This window comes from Nyctereutes procyonoides, unplaced genomic scaffold, assembly GCF_905146905.1.
Source record: "Nyctereutes procyonoides isolate TBG_1078 unplaced genomic scaffold, NYPRO_anot_genome, whole genome shotgun sequence".
In the NCBI taxonomy this organism is placed as follows: Eukaryota; Metazoa; Chordata; class Mammalia; order Carnivora; family Canidae; genus Nyctereutes; species Nyctereutes procyonoides.
In genome coordinates, this window is record NW_026575034.1 from 16671050 (window position 1) to 16697309 (window position 26260).

The following is a 26260-nucleotide window of genomic DNA, read 5'->3' on the forward strand; positions in this document are numbered from 1 at the left end:
AAACGTACAGTGTTTGACACCTGATAGAGCAGTTTCCAATACTTTTTTTTCTTAAGGCTGGACTTTTTTTTTTCTATTTGCCCAATTTTGAGCACTTTCAGTGTATTTATGCCAATGTATGTGAGGCTACTTCTATCTCAAATTTAAGCTAAAATACTAATCAGAAGGTAGACTCTTTTTTTTTTAAGATTTAATTTATTTATTCGTGAGAGACAACACAGAAAGAGAGAGAGAGAGAGAGAGAGGCAGAGACACTGGCAGAGAGAGAAGCAGGCTGCATGCAGGGAGCCCGATGCAGGACTCAATCCTGGGACTTGATCCCGGGACTCCAGGATCACGCCCTGGGCTGAAAGCAGACACTTAACTGCTGAGCCACCTAGGCATCCCCAGAAGGTGAGACTGAAGAAAGTTAGATGTATTCAGAAAAAGAGAAATTAGTCCCTGTGACTAGAGAAACAACATAGCATTTCACATCTTTCTGTCACATCTTTTATTTCTTTTCAGTGAAGAGAGAAAAAGCAGGTGGTTTAATGCAGAGAACTCAGAAGTGCAAATCAGGCCCTCCTCTGGGTAAAATATAAGCAGGTAGTCAGAGCCTTTCCACGGATTTCATACCAACATAAATTCCAGATGGATTAAAGAGACACTCTTTAAACTATAAGAAAAACTAGAAGAATATTAAATGTACTATGTAGTTAACCACTGAGACAAGAGGATTTTTAAAAAAGAAAAGAAGAGGAGAAAAGAATGAATAGATTAGACCATGTACAAATTTAAATTTTCTAGACATTAAAAAAGTATAGAAATAAGAGATGAGAGGGGTGCCTGGGTCGCTCAGTTGGTTAAGTGTCTTGTCTTTGGCTCAGATCATGATTCTAGGGTCCTGGGATTGAGCCCCATATCAGGGCTCCCTGCTCAGTGGAGAGTCTGCTTCTCCCTCTCCCTTTGCCTGCTGCTCCCCCTGCTTGTGCTCTTTCTCTGTCAAATAAATAAAAAAATATTTTTTAAAAGACTTTAAAAAAATAAGAGACAAAGTATTTAGAACAAACAACATAAACATTAAACTTATTTTTTTTATTTTTTTTAAACATTAAACTTATTAAACATATAGATCTTAGACAAATTGGCTTAAAAATACTTGGAACCCTAAAATTTAAAAGCCTGAATCATAATTCATCACAAAGAATTATAACCAGCAGGCAAGCCCATGGAAAAAAACATTCACTCTCTTCTGCAAACAAATGAAAATTGAAAGTAAATTATCTATTTCACCTGATTGCCAAAAATACAATCATGATTGTTTTATTTGAGGCTGGTGAGATGTAGTGACCTGGCTACTAACATATATCTAATGGTTCTGAAAATTTGTGTAAATTCTTTGAAAAATATCTGCTGTAAAAAGACTGATAGAGTAATCCCACATCTAGGACTATATTCCAAGAACAAAAACACTTGTCATAGAATTATTTGTAACATTTAAAAAAAAACAAACCTCAGTTTCCAAAAAATAGGCAAAGGTTTATGTAAAATATGGGATAATCACTCAATAAAATATTATGTAGTCAATAAAAATGTTTGCTAACATGGAAAATAGGCTATGATATATTTAGTGAAAAACTAGGATTTCAAATTGTATATACAGTATAATTAGAACTGTAAAAACTGTTCATTTTTTAAAAAGAAGGAAATGTTCATTGTGTTTACCTTTCAGCAAGCAAACCATAAGTTTTATTTTTCTCCTTTCTGTTTTTTTTTTAAGATTTTATTTATTTATTCATGAGAGAAACAAAAAGAGAGGCAGAGACACAGGCAGAGGGAGAAGCAGGCTCCCTGCGAGGAGCCTGATGCGGGACTTGATCCCAGGACCCCAGGATCACAACCCGAGACAAAGGCAGACTTTCAACCACTGAACCGCCCAGGTGTCCCTCCTTTCTGTTTTGTTTTGGTTTTTTCCTGTATTTTATTAATGCCTTATGAATGAGCATTATTAGGCTGAACAGTAAAAATAAGTATTAAAGACGCCCCAAAGATGTCCATGTCCGGATCCCCAGAACCTGTGAACAGGTACCTCAAATGATAAAGGAGACTTCGCACATGTGATTAAGGATCTCAAAACACACGGATTATCCTAGATGATCTGGCCCACTGTAATCACAAGGGTCCTTCTGAGAGGAAGGTGGGAGGGTCAGAGGAAGAGGCCAATGTGATGACAGAAGCAGGGGTTGTGGTCAGAGGGAGAGATTTGAAGAGGCTACAACCTCTGCCTTTGAAGACAACAGAAGGGACTATGAGTCAAGGAACGCAGGCAGCCTCTAGATACTGGAAGAGACAAAGAAACCGATTTTTCCTTAGAGCTTCCAGAAGAAACATATAGCTGTTAACACCTTGATTTTAGGACTTCTGATCTCCAGAAATGTAGAATAATAGATCTGTGTTGTCTTAAGTTGTGGTCATTAGTTACAGCCGCAACAGGAAATGAATACAAATATATACCATTTTTGTAGAGGAAACAAACTATTTGGTTACAAAAAGCTTTAAAAATAATGTGTGGGTTAATATTTGTAGTTTAGTATGACTTCATCACGTAGATGTTGCAAAATATAAAAAGCAAGAGAGCTTAATAGGTTTCTGATGAATGTGTCTCATCTCTTCATTCTCCCTGTCAACACAGAAATGCCTCACTACAGAGCAATAAACATTGGATTTGGGGTAATTTGCTCAATAATGAAATCTAGTACGCAAATGTCTGAGAAGCAGACAACAAGCAGTAGGAAAGAGAAGCTAAAAAAGGGATAAGGCTGATGAATCATAAATAAAACACCCCCTGAGTTGAGCAACTCCAGATTTATGCAAATTCAACATGGCACAAAATTTTCCAAAAGGCACATACTACAATTTTAAAGAAATAGAAAAGATAGTGCATGAGCAATGGAAATACAGAATAGTATTATCTCATCACTTGTTTTCAGCCTGTTTTCCTTTTATCCAAACTCTTATCTCTTTCCTGACTCCTGATTTGACTTCAGGTTGACACAACCCTGCTCCTGCTGCTTTGGTCTTGGTGTTTTAATCACCCGACTAACTGTCTGGCTCCTGGCCCTCAGCAATCCCTCCAACGTCCTCTCTCCCCAACACTCTAGATTTGCTCTACCATTGGGTACAATTTCTCCATTGGGTACAATTTCTGGTCTTAACTAGCTCACCTCTGAAGACCTAGCCTCCAATCCTCTGATGTGATGAAGGTGAGGAGGTGAATAACCTTAGGCCAGTGGGCAAAAATACCTTTGAAATAAAGGTAGGGGCACCTGGATGGCTCAATTAAGCACCTGCCTTCAGCTCATGATCCTGGGATCCTAGGATCGAGTGTTGCGTCGGGCTCCCTGCTCAGTGGGGAGCCTGCTTCTCCCTCTCCCTCTGCTGCTCCTCCTGCCTGTGCTCGCTCGCTCTCTTTCTGTCAAATAAATAAATAAATAATCTTAAAAAAAAAAAAAAGAAAGAAGGAAAAGTAGAAGAGAACGAGGGAAGGAGAGAAGGAAGGAGGAAGTAGGATAAGGGGGAGGAGAAGGGGAAGGGAGACAAAGGAGAGAAAAAAGGAAAAAGAAGGGACAGAACTGTACAATCTAAGACAGTCACCAGTCACTTTAGGGGGAAAATATTCAGAAAGCTTGAAAACTATTCCACCATACATGAAGTGTTTTGACAAATACAAATTTTAGGTAAATGGCTCATTAGCTGTCTTGGCAAACTGGTTTTAGTGAGTTGGCCTATTTTCCAAGCATGCCCTAGCACCACTCACATAGGTATAGCACACGGAAGTTTCAGCATATCCTGAAAGAGGAGAAAAGTGCCTCCGGCCATCATAGTGTGGAGACAGTCTGCTCAGGTCCCCTACTTATCTGGTTTTGTCTGCACTCATCAGACAGCCTTCTCATTATAATTTGGCTTCCCATGTAGGCTTTCCAACTGAGAGAGAACAGGCTGACCTGTAAGTGTGAGTACCCTGGTCCCACTGGTAGTTACTCTGCATGGAAATTAATAAATCAGCATTATCCTGGGAATTTGACGGACATATCTGTTCTTCAGAGTCTAAAAAATTTTACTGCACTGAAAAAGAGTTTTATATTCATGTCTTAGTTAAAGCCTTTTAGGTTGCAATTCAATGAAACCCACTTTACCTAGCACCAGCACAATGTGAGGATTTATTATAAGATGGTAGTGGTGTGGGGCGCCAGCATGGCTCAGTGGTTGAATGTCTGCCTTTGGCTCAGGTCGTGATCCTGGGGTCCTGGGATCCAGTTTCACATCAGGCTCCCTGCAGGGAGCCTGCTTCTCCCTCTGCCCATGTCTCTGACTCTCTGTCTCTCATGAATAAATAAGTAAAATCTTTAAAAAAAAAAAAAAAAAAAGATGGTAGTGGTGTGTCACAGAACTCAAGGGCAGAAAGGACAATTAGGACCAGGACCAGAAAGCAATCAGGACTAATGCTCCTGCCCTCACCCTGGGTCTACATCTCACACTCCTGCTGCTGTTCCCTTTCTTTCTCACACTCTGCAGCTGCATGGACTCTCATTTCTATTTCCCTCTTCACACCCGCTTCATTTCCCTCTGTCTTTGCTTCTCAGACATGCAGCTGAAGAAAGCTACTTCTCACCTGCCTCAGTGCCAGCAGCCAAGACAGACAAACAGCTGTGAATCCCGAGTCTAAATTCCCACAAGAAGAATCTGATTGGCCCAGTTTGGGTCGGGTATCCACCCTGACCAAATTTTCTATGCTTGGGGCTTGGGGAGCACTGGGAGCAGGAGGATAGGCCCAGCTCCATGAAATTGAAAACCATTTTCAGAAGGAGAAGGAAGATTATGGAGGAGGCAAGCATGTCCCCAAATTACCACAGGTCTACATACCTGAGATTCAGAAGTGTTTCAGAATTTGGGGTTTTTATATTCTAGAATATGGTTGTGTACTTCACATACTGCATCCCCAGAGGAGTCAAAAAGCAGCTTCCTGTAATCAAATACATCAATATTTTTACAGTGAAAACATGAATATTCATACAAAATAAGAAATGGGGATCATGGATAGCCTCACATGAGTTCAAACCAGATTTTGCCTCTAAAGGAACTATGAAAATGTTGTTGTTTTTCAGAGCTTCTGGATTTCAAAATAGCAGATGATAGATTTAGATTGCACTACTCTAGGCTTACAAAGTTGAGACCAGACTGTGACGGTATCAAGGCTCTTCCTACAAACATTCCCTAGGTCTTTGGACCAGTGGCATCAATGTTACCTGGGAGATTGTCTGAAATGCTGTTTCTTAGGCCCCAGCTCAGACATATTGAATCAAAATTTGCATTTTAAAGAGATGTCTTAATCTGTTCAGGCTGCTATCACAAAATATCATCGACTGAGCAACTTAAACAACAGAAATTTATTTCTCACAGTCCTAGAGGCTGGGAAGTCTAAGATGAAGATGTCTGCAAATCAGGTGTCTGGTAAGGGCCAGCTTCCTGCCTCATAGTCTTTTCAGTGTCTCACTGCCAAAAAAAGGTTAAGGAGCTCTGCAGAGGATCTCTAGAGTAAAGTCATTAATCCCATTCATGAGGGTTCCACCCTCATGACCTAAGCATCTCCCAAAGGCCCCATTTCCTAATGCCATCACATTGTGGCTTAGAATATCAACATATGGATTTTGGGGAGCCATCAACATTGAGTAGCACCCAAGTACTTTGTATGCATATTAAAGTTTGAGAAAGCACTGCTCTACGTGGCAGTCAGCCTCCCTAAATCACCAGTCTGATCTCCAACACACATTTGAAATTTTTTTGTTTTGTTTTGTTTTTAAAGATTTATTCATTTGAGAGAAAGCAGGAGCACAAGCAGGGTGGAGAAGCAGAGGGAGAAGGAGAGGTAGAAGCAGACTCCCCGCTGAGCCAGGAGACTGACTTGGGGCTTGATCCCAGGACCAAGAGATCATGACCTGAGTCAAAGGCAGTTACTTAACCATCTGAGCCACCCTGGCGCTGCAGCAATACACATTTGTATAATCATCCCTTCTTATGTGTTTTTCTGACAATAGCTCCATAGAAAAATGTGTATCCGTTTTCACAGTTAACAAACCATAATTTTTACAATAACAAAGAGCTCCAGATCTGTGCCATGCCACTCACCACTCTGCTCAACAGATGCACAGGCTCTCTCGCTGACACCCAGCAACACTCAGTGAATACTTCTTCCTACGCTAGTATTTAAGCTTGTGCACCTGGGTAGAGGCTTATTTTTATGAAACTACATTAGAGAATATTTGTATAATCCTTCATGAAAATGGATCCAATATGATACAAAGCAGCTAGAGTTATCATTAAGAAATTATTTAATAAAGAGTCCAAGCAAGGAAAACACAGAGCAGTAACCAAAGTATTAGTTATTTTTTCCTCTTACATAAAGAATAGAATTTTCTAGAAGGACACACAATACAGATCCATACCCAAAATGTTTTTGCAATATCACAACAGCCTTTTGACTTTATATCTTTACCCTGAACCCTGTTGTTTTGGAATTTATAAGGACAGTAAGAAAGGAGTAAATAAAGTTTTTGCGAACAATAAGATTTATTCATTGAATTTACTTTCGGGTTTTTGGGAGTAGAAGAAACCTCCATATTCCAAAGAAAATGACAAAGTTATGAGCACAGAAGTGACTCTCAGACTATAACTGCTTCCTGCCTGCCAGAAGCACCAAAAGGAAAATCATTAAAAGAACCAAACTGTGATATTGGGAGCTTTTAGGAAAATTCAATCATAGTGGAAAAAACCCTAAGAACCTGCTAAGAGTAAGTGACCCTTCAGCAAACTACTGTCAATAAGGGGTAACCGACCCAATAGCAACAAGCAGAAAGATTTCATTGGATGCTTGTCTACCCCGAGTCTCCCACAGTACTGTGTGTTTTTGCCCTACCATGTGTCTGCCACAGCTTCCGTTTTTCAAAGGAGGCTGTGACCCCATAAAGGGTAAGCATTAATCTTCTTGTACCTATTTGAACTATTTATATTTCCCCACACCTATTTTGGTGCTTATACCACATCCTCTGCTGAGATCTCTCTCTCTCTCTCTTCTTTTATAAGAAGAGAAGTCTTTTATAAAACTTCTTTTATAAGTTCACTCTACTGAATGTCTACCATGTGCTAGATGCTGGAAAAACCACACTGAACAAGCTGAGAGGGTTCTTACCATTTGGCATTTGGCTTCTGCTCACCCTTCAAGGCTTAGCTCAGGCCTCAGATCCCAGGAAGGCTAAGATATGCCCTTCATTTCTGACCTCTTGATACCTACTACTTATCTTTGCAATTTTATAGAGAAAGTATCTGTTTATGTGTCTTCTTCCCCACTATAAGCAACATATGGGCTCAAGCTAACTTTGTGCTCCCTGATATACAGCTCCTGGTACACAATATGGATTTCAATAAACATTTGCTGAAAAAGAAAGAAAAAGAAAGAAAGAAAGAAAGAAAGAAAGAAAGAAAGAAAGAAAGAAAGAAAGAAAGAAAGAAAAAAGAAAGAAAGAAAAAAGAAAGAAAGAAGAAAAAGAAAGAAAGAAAGAAAGAAAGAAAGAAAGAAAGAAAGAAAGAAAGAAAGAAAGAAAGAAAATTCAAGATTGATTTTTTTTCCTACAAAACAGAAACAAATGGTCCATCCCCTACGAATTTCCTGAGACTACTGAAAAAGTCGCCACAGGATAGAGACTATTATGAGAGTCTATTCAGAATCAAGATGAATTTCATAGTTAGATAATTTATCTTCCTACTAATCTCTAAGATCTGAATCAACAGAAAAATATGCTAAGGATGATAGCACTGCTAATAAATGTGAGTGGCTGCAAAATAAGCCTTATCCTTAAGACCTGATTTTGAAAAAGGACCCAAATCGTATATTTTCACATGATACAGAGATCCAGGAATGGAGTCTGGGATGTGTGTTCCTCTGGCTCTGTGAAGCAAGACCTTTGGAGGCATGATTTCTGCTTCCTTTGACTTTTCACCTGCTGCAAAAGCATCACCTTACACAGCAGGTGGCAATGTTCTTTGAAGGCATGATGCAGTAAGCCTTCAAACATAATCTCCAAATCTCCAGTCTCCAAAGAGACTCCAAAATGGGTTGATGAAATATTTCAGGAGTAATGGCTAGGAAAAAAAACCAGTAATTTTCCAAAGCTAAGATTCTAACAGAAAAAGGGAGAGAAATGACTGGAATTCAGAGAGCAAACCCTTAAAGGGAATAGGGTATGATGTTTGTCCATTTAAAAAAAAAAATTGGGATCCCTGGGTGGCTCAGCGGTTTGGCACCTGCCTTCGACCCAGGGCCTGATCCTGGAGACCCAGGATCGAGTCCCACATCGGTCTCCCTACATGGAGCCTGCTTCTCCCTCTGCCTGTGTTTCTGCCTCTCTCTCTCTCTCACTGTGTCTCTCCTGAACAAATAAATAAAATCTTTAAAAAAAAATTAAAGAAAATTGACCACCCTACCAAAATTGTTCACCAAATATAATGAGGCCCTTAAAATTATTTCCCAGTTTACAGAAAGTGTCAGGGCTCTGTTAAAAGAAATTAAATGAGGGACATCTGGGTGGTACAGCCAGTTAAGTGTCTGACTCTTGGTGTCAGCTCAGGTTGTGATCATGGGGTGGTGTGATTGAGCCCTGCATTGGGCCCCATGCTGAGTGCAGAGTCTGCCGAAGTTTCTCTTTCCCTCCACTCCTCCCCACCTCACATATGCTCTCTCTCTCTCAAATAAATAAATAAATCTTTATAAAAAAAGAAAAAAAGAAATTAAGTGATACCACCTGGAAGTGATCAGATAAATCAGAAGGTGAACTATACCTCATGACAACTAGCCTGGCCCCCAAGTGCCAATGTGATTTTTCAAATATGAGGGGAGAAGGATTGCTTTAGAATAAGAGAGATTAAAATCCATAACAACTAAATTCATGAACTCTGACTGAGTCCTGCTTCTAAAGCATTAATTAAAAAGTTCATATTGGGGACAATGGGGAAAATTGATTATTCATATTAAATGATATTAGCAAATTATTATTAACAATAATTAGATGGGGATGCCTGGGTGGCTCAGCAGTGGAGCATCTGCCTTAGGCTCAGGCATGATCCTGGAGTCCTGGGATCAAGTCCCACGTCCAGCTCCTGCATGGAGCCTGCTTCTCCCTCTGCCTGTGTCTCTGCCTCTCTCTCTGGCTCTCATGAATAAATACAATCTTTAAAAAAAAAAAACAATAATTAGATGTTATAATGGTATTATTAGGTAGAAGAATATCTTTATTCTTAGAAGATGCAAAATAGTGAAGTATTTAGGAGGGAAAAGTCTACAATTTACTTTGAAGTGTTTCACATATAAGATTTTCTGTTAAAGTAAATATGACAAAATGTTGCAATTGCTTTAATTCAAGATCAAGTGCATGCAAGTGTCACGGTTCTGTTCTTTCAATTTTTGTTTGCTTGAAGAATTCCACAATAAGCAGCTAAAAGAGAAGAGATCTTGATCTCTCTTTCAAGAGATCTTTTCTCTTGAAAAGAGAAGAGATGAAGATCACAGATCCATTGAACATTGGATTTACCATGGGTGGGAGTTCAGGCACCTGAGAAGGGAAGTCAGTAAAGACTCCAGGACTTAAAGGGATCACAAGAAGATGAGAGTCAGCATCAAGAGACTGTCCCACCTGAGCCCAAGTGAGCACTGTCAGTGGGTAGGGCCAGGGTGCCACATGGGAGCTCAACCCAGAATTTAGCCAATGTTTGCCTTTCTGATGAGCCCCTTCTGCTGCACTCATTATCAAGTGAAGGCATCCCACCAACAGTTGCCTCTGTGTAGCCATGCCTGGTCCAGCAGCAACAGTGCCCACCCATGTCTCAACATTTTTATTTGCCCAAGAGATCTACCTAATGAGAAAAATCCTATTTGCAATGGCTCAGGGTACTCAAAAGCCCTGCCAAAGGGAAGAAGAGGATCTTAGTAGGTCCTACCCTCCACTGCCTGTACTGGGGTAGGATTGAATGGAACCATTTCAAACAAGAGTGGTTAATAACCCCCCTGCCATGTGACACGTAGAAATACCCAAACATGATCCTGAAGGAAACTAACAAAGAATGGCTCAAATAAACAAACAAACCCAAAAACTTGTCTTTTCCAAGTAGACACCCCTTCAGTTCCCAGCCGTCCGGGACAGTGATAAATGAAGCACCGGAAGAAACAATTCACTGTTAGTTCAGCCACTCAGAAGTGGAGAGCGATTTAGCACACTTCCACACAGAAACATTATATTCCATAGATTCTGAACCTCTCTTGCCTCCTGTTTTCCTAATGTCTTGTTTTTTTGAAAATGTGACTAAATCCAAAGAACAGACTATAGTCCTAATGATTTCATCTCTTCTCCAAGTCCCTGCATTTTATAAATAAGCCAAAAGCATGAGGTAGACAGTCCCAACATAATGGCAATTTGTAAGTTCTGCTTGAAATATTTTATGCTAAACAACATTAACAAGTTACCAATCATCAGAATAAACCACACTATAATTGTGTTATTTACAAATCAAAACATAAGTAACCTGAAGGTTGCTGACCTGTACCAGCCAATAGGTACAATGAGTGTCACGGTCACATTAATGTCTGAATCTCAGCAGCCCGGCCCCCAGTACAGCTGGTGAAGAATTACAGTCTCTTAAAAAGTTTTGCTCCAGGACTCTCCAGGAGTCTATAAGGAGCTTGACATATGAACGTGAATCAGCTCAGGCCTCCCAGTGCTGCTGGCCTGTCTGTGCAAACCGAGCTGCTGATGTGCCCTCCGCCAGCCCTGAGATGTGGGATACCTGCCTGCCTCACATCATCTCAGTGACCAAAAAGCCCACCACTGTCACCACACCGACTCTGCTAAGCTAGATGGAGACCCTCTCTCTGACACCAGATTGCTGAGACACTGGTGCTTATGATGGTGCTACTCCACTCCCCAGTCACTGCCACAGGGAAGAGGAGAATAGCCCCGATCATCCTGCTGTGACTTCTTTGACAGGTTTGCATTGGGTCCCAAAACATTACAGAGTTTAATGATTTTCTAATTTTTATACCTGGCCCTTCCTCCTGGGGTGCTAAGGGGTCTCCATGCTGCTCTCCCCGAACGCTGGTTGTGGCCCACCCTGCCACCTTACATTTTCCCTTTCAGTGAATTTCCACCCCCACCCCAAGAGTCCAAAATGCCATCCTGAAAACTGGCTTCGGTCAGAACCCCAAACCATCAACTATGAAACTGAATGCTTGACCCGCAATTGTGGGCATGGTTTAAGTCTCCTTCCTCAGGACATCTCTGGTTCCCAGGTAAGTCATCAGTTACAAATAAACAGTTGGAAGGAAGAGTGTTGCCCAACAACACATACCAAATGTTGCACACTCCCTCAGCTCCTGGCCAGCTGAGATTCAGATACAGATACACAATGTATTTCATTTCTTATTTACACAAGTGACTTTACAGCTATACACAGCACCTACAAACTCTAACTGTGGAGCTACAATAGCACAAACACAAAAGCAGATATGTCCATTCAGATTTTCCTCCCTAATTTATCATAGTTTCTGGGAACAGAGTTAGCTTTTTTTTTTTTTTTAAATCTATTGTTTCAAAGTTTCTGGGAATTTTATCTCTGAAAAGAACCAGACATGGATGATCCTTGAAGGGATGTTAAGTGAAAGAAGCCAAACAAAAAAGGACAAATATTGTGTTAATCCACTTACATAAAGTACCTGGAGTCGTCAAATTCATAGGGGCAGAAAATAGAATGGTGGTTGTTAGGAGTTGGAGGAAGGCGAATGGGGAAATACTGCTTCTCAAGTAGAGTTTCAGCTTGGAAAGATGAAAGAAGTTCTGGAGGTGGATGGTGGTGGTGGTTTCACAACTTAATGCCACTAGACTATACTCCTAAAAATGGTTAAAATGTAATTTTTATGTTATGTCTATTTTATCATAATAAAAAATAAAGGAACTTATCGAGCACTCTTTTAAAAAGTTAGTGTCTGGGGCAGCCCGGGTGGCTCAGTGGTTTAGCGCCGCCTTCAGCCCAAGGTGTGATCCTGGAGTCCCAGGACTGGACAGGCATGGAGCCTGCTTCTCCCTCTGCCTTGTGTCTCTGCCCCCCTCTCTCTCTCTCTCTCTCTGTGTGTGTGTGTGTGTGTGTGTGTGTGTGTGTGTGTGTGTTTCTCATGAATAAATAAATAAAAGCTTTTTAAAAAAAATTTTTAAAATTAAAAAGTTAATGTCTGACTCAGCTCAGGTCATGATCTTAGGGTCCTGGGATCGAGTCCTGCATTGGGCATCCTGCTTAGCAGGGAGCCTGCTTCTCCCTCTCCCTCTGCTATTCCCTCTGCTTGTGCTCTATGGCGCTCTCTCTCTCTCTCAACTCTCTCTGTGTCAAATAAAAAAATAAAATCTTAAAAAACAAAACCAAAAACAAAAAAACAGGCAACTGCAAAGGCACTGTGAATGGGGTTAAGGAATTGTTCCAGTTTTGGGTCCAGGGTGAAATGATTTGCCTGGGATGCTGAAGAATCACTACCCCTGGCAAGGCTAAGTTGAGTATGAAGAAGGCTGAAGAGAAGAAACACTGTTTTTATTTATTTATTTTGGCATGGTGTATAGTAATGATGACCCCTCTCAGAAATGCAGCATTTCAGCTTTCAAAGCATTTCCACAAGTGATCTAACTTGCTGTCATAACAAGCCTGGGAAGTGAAAGGATGGGGTTCAGACTCCAGGTCTACAAAGGGGGAAGGCACCCTGCCCCATGGATGCTCTCAGCTTCCTCAGGGAAATGACACCCCATTTGCCAACGAGGAAACTGAAGCTCAGACAAGTGAACTGACTTGCCTCAAATCCATTACTACCGAGCAGAGACTTGACCCCATCTCTTGACTTACTACCTAGCGTTCTTCCCACAAGCATGAATTAAAACACAATGAAACTGCAAAAGTAAAACAAAAACAAAAAAAACATAATTTCTAACTAACTGTGTCAAAGAATGAAAGAATCCCTAGCCAACATTAGAACTCGAGAGAAAACAGGATATAATTTGGAGATATATTTTAAGCTTTATAAAATCCTCCCACCCCCGCCTCTGAGTAGGAAAGTGGGTAAAAACAGAATCTGGGGTGAGAAGTCATCTGATTCATCCATGATGCGGTGGAGAAGACTCTGTAAGCAAACACCCTGCATTTATTTCAAGTACTGTGTCTCATTTTGCCAGCCTTGGCAGCCAGCCCACTGCGTTTGCTTCAGGGGCAAACGCCCTTCTTTGGAGTCATGGTCAGAGTGCTATTTTGGGATGATAAAAGTGGCCCTAAAACATGAGGCCGTTAAGCCAGAATTTAAAAGGACAGACATGGGGCACCTGGGTGGCTCAGTGGCTGAGCATCTGCCTTCTGCTCAGGGGGTGAGTCCCGCATCAGGCTCCCCTGACTGTGTCTCTGCCTCTCCCTCTGTGTCTCTCATGAATAAATAAATAAATAATGTCTTTTTAAAAAATAAAAATAAAAGGACAGATACACGCAAAGGACGGATGAAGCCATCCGGCTACCGTGGTATGCCAGGGGTTAAGCATCCAGATGTGTCCAGGGCCTCGCCTGGCACAGCGCAGCCTCACCCGCAGAACATCATCCCTGTGTCCTGGCCTGTTCCGGGAAGCGGCTCAAGTCGCCTGCAAGAGAAAGCACGTGGTCTCAGAGGTGAACCAGGGACAGCCTCCGAGGTGCCAAGGGTTTATCTGAGCAGCCAAGTGTACGCTGACAGACAGGTCTGTGTGTGCTGGAGGAGCTAGTTGCACAGCTCAGATGAACGACTCGTTGCGGAATTCACCCACAAGGGGAAGTGAGTTAATGACTGGGGCGGTTCAACCTTCTGCCTAGAAGCGTCATCGAGTCAGCTTGTAAAGCCTGGCACCCCAGATATGTTTGCTCACCCAAATGTGGTTCTGTGCGGCTACAAGACATTTCCAAGAGGGAACGCTCACAGAGAAGAAAGTTCTTAGGCTTTCTCTGTGCCAGGGCCAGGGCCAGTGGCCTGAGCCTGACAGCTGGCCCAGGCGTGGTCAGATCTGCTGACGAGAAAGCCCAAAGCTGCCGCCAGCATCTGCTCCACATCTGGGGCTTGTGACTCATCAGCCGCCCTCTCCCACAGCCTTGCGTTCTCAGGCAGGCCTCAGCGTGCAGGCCTCAGCGTGCAGGCCCCACCGAGCCGAGGCCCCAGTGCCCAGACTCGTTCCTCCACCCAGGGCCTATCAGGATTTGTCCTTATCTCCAATGCTTGCCCCCCGCTGCCCTGAAGACTCGGCCTGGTCCGCCAGCTCAGGTCCAGGGCAAACTGCCCAGACCACCCCAGAGCCAGCCCGCGCTGTTGTAAGAGGCTCCCGGGCTGAGTCCTGGCCCTTTAAATTCAGCAGACCCATGCCCCCACCCCCACCCCCCCATGGCCAGCTGGCCCACCAGAGTGAGCCACAAAGCAGCACCTGTTCTAGGCCAATCCTGTTTACCCTGGACCTACTATTTTTGCTCTCACCTCCCCGTTCTCAGATTCCTGGCTCCGTATCTCAGCTGCCATAGCTGCTTCTGGCCCCTTCACGTTGGTGACCCTTTGGACTTCCCCTTTTAGATCACAGCCTCTCGCATGTTTCTGACTCAACTTGCTCTGCAAGGCTGGCTTCCCTCCTCATCTCAGGTGAGGACCCCATGAATCAGCCCCCCAGCCCCTGGGTATGCCTTCAGCGCGGATCATTCCCAGGACAGGCAGAGGGTGAGGATCTGTTCCTATGGTCCCTGCCTGCTTCGGACCCTCAGCCTTACTTTGCCCCCCAATTCCAGCAGCTGGGGGTTCCCTTCTCAAGCCCTTGGCTGCTGAGGGGGCTTCATCAGGAAACCTGGACCCTGCCTATTTCCTAAAATCCCTCCCTCACAGGGAAAAGCTCTGCCCTGGGCTCAGCTCCTGATTTCATGCTGGCCTTGCCTGGACTTCACCCACCCACCCCACCCCACCACCGCCACCACCCACCCCACCACTGCCCCCACTGTCTCACAGTGATGGAGCGAGGCACTCAGGCCTCTCGGGGAGCAGAGATCTTAGAGAAGAGGGCAACCCTACCTCATGCAGAGCCCGGAGAGAGCACAGAGGCTGGGGAGTCTCGCATCTGTCTGCAAACGTTTCTGTCTAAGGTTTAAGGTTACTTCGGAAGGGAAACGTAATGAAGCCTCAGAAGGCAAGGCACTTGCCATCTCGGGCCCTTGTTTCCTACTCTCAAAATTGTGTGTATGGGCTGGGGGAGGGCATGTTGTTCCTGATATCTCAAATAATCATCCAGTTCCAAGTCCTTGGAAGTTAAGAGTGGCCCCATATGGCTCAGACCGTTTCCTTCATCTGTCAGACTCCAGGTGTGACTTTAGCGAAACGTCTGTCATGGACATTCTCTACCAATGAACATATGAGTCCAGGTTCTCCTACTCCCAACCTCTCATTCCCTCCACTCCAGAAGGTGCAGAAACAAGGGCCAGAGCCAGCCCATGTTCCTCCCTTTCTTCTCTCCAGACGCTCATCATCCCCTTCCCTAGAGGCTTAGGGACCCGAAGATCAAATTCCCCTAAAAGCTCAATTGGCCACTTGATTTTCTTTTCCTTAAGCCAGCTGTTTTACCAACATGCACTGTGATGAAATGGTGAGGAGCAAGATGTTGGCCCCTGGCCCCCAGGGGGATTCCTGCTTTGCCATTGATGTGATGTGACCCTACACAAGCAAATTAACTTCTCTATGCCTGTTTCCCCACCTCTAAAATTGGGATACTAATAGTCCCTCCCTCACTGCATTGTCATGAGGATTATAGGAGCATATGCAATAAATGGTGACGCTGTAAGCTCTTATTGATCACTCTATGTCAGGCCTTATGCTAAATACTTAACGTCCAATAACTCATTTTCCCTAAGCAAAGTAAAACAGGAACAGAAGGATCATTCCATAATTATGATGTACATTATTGCTAATTAAACATTAGTAGTAGTAATTAAATGTATTTTATTTAATATTAATTTAAAATATTGTTAATTAAACATTGTGCCCATCAGCAGGAGTTAAAACACATTGCCAACACTCATCACAATTCCTGTTACCCCAAAGAATTACATTGTTTTTATTTTTTAGTGCTCTCTCTACTGGTCTTGATAAGGTTTATATAAAATAAATACTCACACCTGGTCAAAAAATAAACTGAGTTTGGGGCACCTGGGTGGCTCAGTTGATTATGTGTCTGCCTTGGCTCAGGTCATGATCTCAGGGTCCTGGGATGGAGCCCTGCATCTTTCAGACTCCCTGCTTAGCAGGAAGCCTGCTTCTACCTCTCCCTCTGCCCTCCCCATGCCTGCTCGTGCTCACTGTCTTTCAAATAAATAAATAAAATCTTCAAAATAAAGTAAAATGAAGTAAACTGAGCTTTTAAAACTTAGGGAATTTCTCCATTTGAATACAAACCCAGTGTGTAAAAATGAAAAAAAAAAAATGAAGTACCCAGAGAACAGAGATTCCATGGGGGCCGTGATAAGGACATGAGCCTGTGTCATAGTGTCAGGGTATTAACACAATTCTGTGCGTCTCTTTCGATTTACCCAGGTTTATAATTTAATAAATTATATTAAATAAAATATTAATGTTGCTGTATAGTCTTTGAAGTTATTTCAATGACTGCAGAATAACCCATTTAGTTAATTACTATAATTGAGCTGACCTCATTATCGCATATTGGCAGGGTTTTTTTACTATTATAAATAATCCTGTAGTACACGTCTTGGCACAAACGACTCTTTTCTTTCTTTTAGATTATTTCCTAAACTAATTCTCAGAAATGGGGTTATGGGGTCAAAGAGGCTACTTAAAACTCTAAATGCCTCCATCATCTCATGCATCCCTGCTCAGTTAGCGGAGAATTCCATTTGAGGGAGGAAACACTCCTGGGGAAAGCAGGAAGGAGATAGGAATTAGCATTTGCTGTTGAATGCCAGGCATCATGCTGGCTTCAAACTGAATGATGTGCCACCATCCTGACCTGCCCACCCTTAGCATCACTGATGTTGTGGCCATTTATGAAGACATTTGCCAAGCAGTACATTAGAAGTTTTGTTCGTTCGATTTCATTTAATCCTTATAACCATGCTCTGAGGAAGGTATTATCTCCATTTTACAGAAGAGGAAACAGGAACTCAGGGAGATTAAGCCAAGGTTGCACAGCTAACAAATGGAAGAATCTGGGTCCAAGTTGATGCTTTGTCTGCTCTTCCACGTTGTGCTCCAGGCTTCCTCCACACACACCCCCTCCCAGCCCTGTATTTACAGATGGGATTTTTCATTATCTGCTCTGTGTGGATGGAGAGGATACTGGAGAAGGGGACAGGGAAAGGTCAAGCTGCAAGACCGCTTGAAGATGGATCCTCAGGGCTCTCTGCCCACAAACTATTTCCCTTTTCTTTCTTGCTGGTGAAAAGCATAGTATTAAAGGACATGCACATTATTCCAAAGAGAGAGCTGCCTGTAAATAAAGGACACAACACCTATCAAAGATGCTGACTTATCAAATATCTTTTGAGGCTAAGTATCTCTCAGAACAGGTATTTCTGAACCTGAGCACACAGACTGAGCCTATCCTTGGGTTAAAATGGTTCTCCCAAGGGACTATTTGACTTGGCCCACCGTTTATAAACTTTGCACACATTTCAATATCTCATTTAAATCATCTAACCTCAGGGGCACTTAGCTGGCTCAGTCGGTAGAGCATGCAACTCTTGATCTCAGGGTTGTAAGTTTGAGCTCCATGTTGGGTACAGATATTGCTTAAAAATGAAATCTCTTAAAAAATAAAAATAAATCATCTAACCCCAGTCTATATTCATTAGAGACTTTTTCTCTACCAAAGGAGACTTGCATTATTTTTCCCTCATATTTTGAAATAGTGTCTTTCCCATACTGAATACTGTCACAAACACATTGGATTCATAAAATTCCAGATGTTGTTCCATGATGCATCTAATCAGGAATACCCTGGCTATCTCAGGACTATGCAGGCACAAGCTACAGTCAGAGAGGGTTATGGAAAGACAGGGGCTGCCACCTGCCCAATGAGAACAGATTTAATGAAATGAATAGTTTAGAAACTGCTGCTGAGTGTGGCAGGAGATCATCTCCATGGTTCCAGGAGATGAGTTTTACAGTATACTGAACTGCACAGACCATGTATTCATCAGGCCTCTTTCAGATGCAAGTGTGGAAATCTGACTGGCTGAAGCAGAGGGGAAATTTATTGGTCCCTAGCTGAAAATTCTAAGGGTAGTTGTCAAGTGTAACTGGATCCAAGTGTGTCATCACTTAAATTTTTAAAAAGAAATGCATCACTTAAATGGTGTCATCGGGACTGCATCCCCATCTCTTTACTCTGTTTTCCTCTCTCTGGAGTGATGACAAGAGGACCACCAGCACAACAGCTCCAAGCTTCTTTTCCACAGAAATCCCAGTGGAAGGAGAGTACCTATTTCCTAATTTTTCCATCAAAAGTCCCAGGACTGACTGTCAATTGGCCTGAATTGGCTCATGTGCTGAACATTTCAGCTTGACCTTCACATCCACTCTCCACCTTCTCTCTTCTCTAAACTGAGAGGCTGGCCTGTGTGGATGTATCAGTACCTTTTTTTCCCTATGGTTTCTTTTGGGTATTGTCGTAGGAAGGCCAGCAAGAGACTGGAGAAAGAGAAAAGAATAAGATGAAGATGTTCATTCCTCTCAGTTCCCTCAGCAAGAGTCTACACGGATTAGCTATGTCTCATGGTCAATAATACAGATCCTGCCTCAGCTCTCTCTACTCATCCTTGTCTCTCTGAGTTCAAGTAATGGTTCTTCAAGCTCACCTCTACAACCTATGTGTGCTACAAACACCCCACTATGAGTAACCCCAGGAACTGCACTTTCACTTAGGGTTTTCTTATACACTGCCCACACCTCTGGGGGAAGGTTATTTGATAACCCAATTTGAGAGTTTCATCTGTTTCCAGGATCCTGACTAATAACAGCTAACATGCCCTTATCAAATCCATGTTTCTCATTGACAAGCCTGAGTCACATGCCTACCCATGAAACAGGTCTGAAATCAGCTCCAATCACTGGAGAGGAGGAGGGGTAGTCCCCCATAGGGACAGGCAAGAACAACCTATGATCACTATGTTTAGCAAAGTAGATAAAAAAGAATTCTACTTATTAGCAAGTAGCAGGAATACTCAAGTTTCTTCAGAAGCAGTACCCACATATAAGTAAGGATGAGTTTCAGAGAATAAATGTATGCTGAAACAGCAATGAGCATGCCTTTCATCCACGTACATGCAAAGCAATGCCTCCAAAATAACTGGCCACTCATTTTCTGAGCTCTGGGCTGTTGACAACTCTCTTCTGAAACAAATTGAAATTTCTATCATTGATTCACGTTGAAATGTCATGAAACAGCTTAGGCCTTGGCTGGCTAAGCAATAAAGCAGGTCTTCTTGGCAGCTTAAATGAGCTGCCCCTGACAGCAGAACAGGGGACAAGGCATTAAACATTGCCAAGAATTGGCAATTTGGAAGCTGCCTAGTGACAGAAGTGACAAGGCCAAAATCATAACCACTTTGAAAAAAAATGACATCAGTTGAAGGATAAATATAAAACAGGATAAATGCAACCTCATCACAGAGCTCTAAGTGCTTAGATGAACATTTAGCCCGATAACCCATGAAACCCCTATATCTTAGCAGGGAATTCTTTTCATATTGGTAACCCCCGTTATAATGATTGGCTCTGCCATGGATGAGTCACCTTGCAGGTAAAACCATGGCCCACTACTCCGGGAAATTTCAGTCCTGTACCATAACCCAACAAACTAGTAGTACAGATGTTAGTTACCTCATCCCCCAGCTCCATGTTTTGATGGAGACCCCACTGTGCCTTTTTAATGGACAGGTTGACATTTAATGACATGTGAAGGATATCTGGCTTTCCTGGTCAGTTTTCTCAATAAAGCCCCAGATGCTGCTCTGGTTGGAGTTCAGGAAGATGCATTTGCCCAGAAGACACACTACCTGAACCAGTTGTGTGCCTCTCCTAGTCCCACTAATAAGTCCTTTGTGATACAATCCCATAGCAGGTCTCTTCACCCATAAGGACACCTGCATATCAGCTCTCTGGGGGAGAAGGGATCTAATGAATTGATTTGCTTCAGTGCCTCTTCAGTGCCTCTGGAATGAAGAGTTTGGGGACCAGAAAGAGAAGGAATCCAAGGCTCTAGCGAGTGGAATCCCTTAGCTACACTCAGGCCCTGGGGCTATAACCGAAAGATCATGGCATTAGAGGCAAACAGACCAGGTTTGAGTCCTAGTATGTAACCTTGAGCAAGACACACCTTTATGAGTTTTTCCTTCTCATCTAGTAGTATCGTTTCCCAGACACTAATGATGATAATCATTACAAACAAACAAAAAAGTTGAGTTCTTTGAGCCAAGGCAGATCTGATTGGTATTTCCAAGGACATTACTGCTTTGAAGAATCCATTGAAACAAAAGTTATCAATAAACCTAGAGGACAGGTGCTTTCCCGCTCGCGTCGCAGCCTCCGGTGCCACCGCCGCCTCGGCCATGCCCAACATCGTGCTCTTCAGCGGTAGCTCGCACCAGGACCTGTCCCAGCGCGTGGCCGACCGGCTGGGCCTGGAACTGGGCAAGGTGGTCACTAAGAAATTCAGCAACCAGGAGATCAGCGTCGAGATCGGTGAAAGTGTGAGGGGCGAAGATGTCTACATCATCCAGAGTGGCTGTGGAGAAATCAATGACAACCTGATGGAGCTCCTCATCATGATCAACGCCTGCAAGATCGTCATCATCTAGGGTGACTGCCATAATCCTGTGTTTTCCATACGCCCAACAGGATAAGAAGGACAAGAGCCGAGCTCCGATTTCTGCAAAACTTGGGGCCAACATGCTCTCGGTCGCTGGGGCCGATCACATCATCACCATGGACCTGCATGCTTCTCAGATCCAGGGCTTCTTTGACATCCCGGTGGATAACCTGTACGTGGAGCCCGCCGTCCTGCAGTGGATCCGAGACAACATTGCTGAGTGGAGGAACTGTATCATTGTCTCGCCCGACGCCGGGGGAGCCAAGAGGGTCACATCAATTGCAGACAGGTTGGATGTGGAATTCGCCTTGATTCACAAAGAGAGGAAGAAAGCAAATGAAGTGGACTGGATGGTTCTGGTGGGCGACATGGAGGACCGCGTGGCTATCCTCGTGGACAACAAGGCTGACACCTGTGGTACCATCTGCCACGCCGTGGACAAGCTGCTCTCCGCCGGAGCCACCAAGGTTCATGCTATCCTTACACACAGGGTCTTCTCTGGGCCAGCTATTTCCAGAATAAACAACGTCGCCTTTGAGGCTGTTGTCGTCACAAACACCATTCCACAAGAGGACAAAATGAAACACCGTCCCAAGATTCAGGTCATTGATATCTCGATGATCTTGGCAGAGGCGACCCGAAGAACGCACAACGGTGAATCCGTGTTCTACCTGTTCAGCCACGTCCCGCTATAGGCCCGGACGTGAGGTGTGGAGCAGGCCTGCTCGGCCGCTGCCTTGTGTGCGTTTGCCTGACTTTAGTTTTAGGACCCAGCAATTCTAGGATAATGCAAAAGCATCCGATCTTTGTACCCTGCAAGATCCATTGTTTCCCCCCCCTCTCAAGCTCAAGACCATTTATTTCTGGTTTGGGAGGGGGAGGAGGAGGGTGATGGTTATCTGATCTTTTTACGTGAACTGTCCTTAAGGTTATCCTGGCTCATTCTGACAGGTGACCTTTCTTTTGTTTTACCGGTGCTCTGAGGCCACAACTTTCAAGTATGTAATTCCACTGCGGAAGGTCATAGTCTGTCTGTTTCAAGGTCGCCAAAGGTGACTTCAGATTAAAGCCTTCTGTGTAAATACTGATAATGCCTATGGACATTTGGGTCAAACCCTGTATACAGAATTAGCCTTTTCCTTCCGGGGGCACCTTAGAAAATTTATAATAGCCTGAATTCGGTTGGGTTTTTTTTTTTTTTCTTTTTAGTAACCAGGTTTCAAATAAACCTTTGTTACCATGCTCAATTTGACTAAATTTTAGGTAGCTTCAGAGGGCTGCTGACACATTTACTTTCTGATAAACATTAGACATTATCACAAGCAATTCAGTATTTCTTTGGTTGTTGTTGCCACTGCTGAGAAACTGCCACTTACCTGAAATGTTGTGTTCTGAAATTCCAAAATTATGTTCAGCAATGGATCTGATTGAGAAAGTGTCAAGATAGACCCTACAGGCTCGCTGGTGCCACTCACGTTGCGCTCTGGCCATCCGAGGCGGACAGCTCTGCAAGAGGCAACTCCGTCCTACCATCTTGTTTTATGGCCTCTTTTTAGCTCTAGCTTTTACTTCGCCTTCTTTCCAATAATCTCACGTTGTGGGTTTCCACCAAAACCAAGACTCCCCTAAGTTCCCTCAGGCTTACTAGTGTCTGTTCGTTATTTGTTTCTGACATCATAAAAAGGCGAATTTTTGTGAGTACCACCAAATGCATATTTAAACATCACCTCCTTCGTTTTGGTTTAATAGTCTTTTGCCTTTTGTAATCAGAAGTAGCAGGTCTCCTAGACAACTGATTGTTTTAACTAAAACTGTTACATGAAAAATGTGGGTAAGAAAGGTCTACAAAGAAAGTACAAATAAGTAAGCATTAACTGCTTCATTGAGATAAGGTTCAAGTGGTGGCCCAAGAGTGATCATGGAGGCAAAGATTGCTTTATCCACAGATGGCGCTTGACAGCATCTTCCTCAGTGGGGTGTATCCCTAAGGAGAGCATTGACTCCCCATGAGTCTTGGTAGATGTGCACTGGTGCACAACCAACTAAATTCTTCAGCCCGGAAAGAAGAGAATTTGCCTGCGTAGACAAAGGCTGAGAATAATAACAATCCCTCCCTTCTGCTGAATCTTAAAACTTGAAGAGAGGAAATTGCCTGATCTAAGTTTTGAAGGTGGCAAAACCAAATCTTTAAGTCACTTGAACAGCAATTTTTAAGATTTCAACCTTCAGTCCAGCAGAGGTTGAAGTTTAGCAAGTATCGTGTTGGTCATTGCGGAGACCAGCATTTTGCTGTACCTTAAAATGGTTTTTGAGAAAAACAAAGGCATTCTAGCCTGGTAGAGTCAGCTATGCGATACCGATTGGCTCTACCTAGGAAGAGTTGACTTGATAATGTAAAGAGCCTCCTTAGATGTATGTAATTTTTAGTTTTGATAAATGAGTGATATCTATTTCTTGGAATTTCTATGCAAAGACAGAGGAAAATGTAGTTACAGACACACACAGGTAGACGGCCTTAGCATATAAGCGTAGACATGCTGACATGACTGACGAGAGGTGATTTAAACGTGATCATTTCGTCTTCAGATTGAGTCTAAGATACAGAGCTAGTTTTAAAATAATCCTCAGATAAAAATCTGCATTGTCATTATTGAATTAACTGACTTTTTCTCTCTTTTGGCCTCACTTTTTGTTTTCAAGTAGTTCTGCTATATTCACTAATTCGACTAGACTTGGCCATACATGGGGGCGATGTAGACCTCAACCATTTGATGGTTTCAGCTCCAGAAAGATGATGGGAGTGGCCTCAGGAGCAGCCCGATCCCAGAGCTTGCGTATCCCTTGCCCCTGGTATGCAAGCATTCAGGGAAACCACCAAGTGTATCGGTTATGTCCATCTCTGCCGAATGGGGCTAGACTCATGGATATCTAGCCGAAAAGGGGAGCCAGAGAAGTACACGCATACCAAAGCTGCTCTTCCTCCAACTTAAATGATATTAATCAACCTGCAGATAATTCATACTAGAACTTGCCTTTGTTTAGATGTCCCTTAGATTCAGGAATGTATCATTTGCAGTGCTTGTATTGGTTTAGAATATATGATTTTAAGATCATCCACCACTGTACTAAAACATTTCAATAAAATCATGCTACTTCTTTCTATCAAAAAAACAAAAATAAAAAAAAAATAAACTTAGAGGACAGAATAGAGTAGGGGAACCATGGCATAAAGGTTTCCTCTCACCAGCCATCTCTGCTTGATTCATAGTAGCTCCCTAGAATGCCATATTCACAAGGATTCTGAGGTCATATCTGGGGTCAGTGAGAAAGAATATCCTGATCAATGGGTACAAGAGGAGAGTATGGCCCCATGCATGACATCCTTGTTTTGGTGATTGAGAACATTGAGCTTGAAAGTCAATTCTTGGAAGAAGTAATGTGTATTAGTTCTTCCTTCAATATCAATTTAAAAAAAAACACAATTTCAGTAGGTTAAAAACATAAACACTTATTTCTCACTATAAAGAGCACAAGTCTATGGGTTGGATTAGTTCTGCTCCACATTTCTTCTTATTCCAGGACCCAGGCAGAAGGAGCAGCCCTCATTTGGGATGTGCTGTGCTCATGGCAAAACAGAAAGTTAAATGGCCAAGCCAAATCAGAAAATCACATTTAAAACTTCAGACATAAGTCATATTATTCACATTTCATTGGCCAAAGCAAGCCATATGGCCAAACTCCAAGTCAATGGGGAAGGGATATATAATCTCACTGGCAAGGAAATAGTGAGAAATAGCAATCAATGCAATTTACCAGACAGTGTTTGAGAAAGACAGTATGAAGATGCTGTATCTTTTTTTTTCTTATTTATTTTCTACAATACACATGTAATATATGTGTAATTTTTTTAACTTTTTAAAACTTAAAAAAAAATTTTTATTTTTTAAATTTTGCAAAATGCTAGTGTGTCTTTTGAATATTGGGATTCTCTTAGGAGGGAGCAAGTTGATATCTAGAGAGAGGAGGGTGCCTATGCTAATGGAAGTAGGAGAAGGGGGGAAATGCACAAAGCTGGGAGCTCTTCAGAGAATATATGAGTTTATAGGAAGAGATAGTAAGGGAACTAAGTACATAACAAGTAGATCCACAAGGGAAGAAAAGCACCAACAGCAAGTAGATAGCAAGTGAAGTGGTGTCCATTTGGATAAGCTGATCAGATTAAGACCTGCCGAAGGCACAGAGGTATCAGAAGATGGAGATAAAGTGATGAATGAATGTTAAAGATGACTGAAAGGCAAGAGCTATAGAACACTGTAAAAAAAAAAAAAGTACAGGTGTCTTCTAAGATAGCAGTTTCCACAGGGAGTCAGGCATTATTAAATCATTGAATATTTATCAAGTACCTACTAGGCAGTGGGTACCATGCCAGGTACTGCAAGTACACTGGTGCACAACAAAAGAAACACCATTTCTGCACTCACAGAGCTCAGAGTTGAATGGTAGAAAAGCGCAACAATCAGGGGAGCCAGGCTGGCTCAGTCAGTAGCACATGTGACTCTTTATCTCAGCATTGTAGATTCGGGCCCCATATTGGGTATAGAGATTACTTTAAAAAAATAAAATAAAATCTTTAAAAAAAAAAAGAAAAGAAATGAGCAAAATCAAATCTCAAGTGGATACTCAAGCTTCCTTCAATCTGATAACACTTCCCCAGGGTATTCACTTTCTATCATTCAAAACAACTCCTTCCCAAAAACAAAAACAAAAAAAACAAAACAAAAAAAAAACTCCTTCCCATGTGCTCCCTCTTCAAATTCATTATTCCCAATACCTCTGCCCCTACATACAGTACATAACCACCCATTATACCTCATTTAAAAAAAAAAAAAAGAAAAAGCAATTAACAGTTCCCCCTAATCTTTCCACCACAAAATACCAACATACCCACTGAATACACATTCTCTTTGCTTCCGTTTTCTTATGATGGGCTCCCTGCCCAAACTCAGTCCCATCTCTCTTGCATTTGGTCTTCACTCCTGCAGTTATGCTTTTTCTCTCTTGCGTCCTACCTCCCTACTGTATCATTTGCATTGTTACACAAACACGTTGAAGGTGGAAAAGGGAAAAGGGAGAATTTTCTCTTCCAAGAAGAATCTAGAAATGAATGAGAATGCGTTTTGGTTGTCACAATGAGCTGGGAGCCCTAGTGGCATTTAACGGGGGCCAGGGATGCTGTGTTCTATCTTATTTAAAAAGGAACTCTCCCTTAAACCTCGCAA

General features: G+C 42.6%; 1 protein-coding gene and 1 long non-coding RNA gene across 3 annotated transcripts; one reads left to right on the top strand and one right to left on the bottom strand.

Moving 5' to 3' along the window:
- Window positions 1–472: 472 nt before the first annotated feature.
- Window positions 473–15219, bottom strand: LOC129504948 (uncharacterized). 2 transcript variants are annotated; one of them, XR_008663448.1, is made up of 4 exons: window positions 15176–15219; window positions 13589–13739; window positions 4903–5002; window positions 473–978 (listed from the first exon to the last, which is right to left on the bottom strand). It is a non-coding gene; the product is annotated as an uncharacterized LOC129504948 (long non-coding RNA). The 2 variants fall into 2 exon arrangements; XR_008663449.1 differs by lacking the exon at window positions 473–978 and adding an exon at window positions 3228–3451.
- Window positions 15220–20718: 5499 nt separating this feature from the next.
- On the top strand, window positions 20719–21676 carry LOC129505009 (ribose-phosphate pyrophosphokinase 2-like). The gene is given in 2 exon segments (XM_055317937.1): window positions 20719–20957; window positions 20959–21676. Coding segments are annotated over 2 exon segments (954 nt in total). The 5' UTR covers window positions 20719–20721.
- Window positions 21677–26260: the final 4584 nt, after the last annotated feature.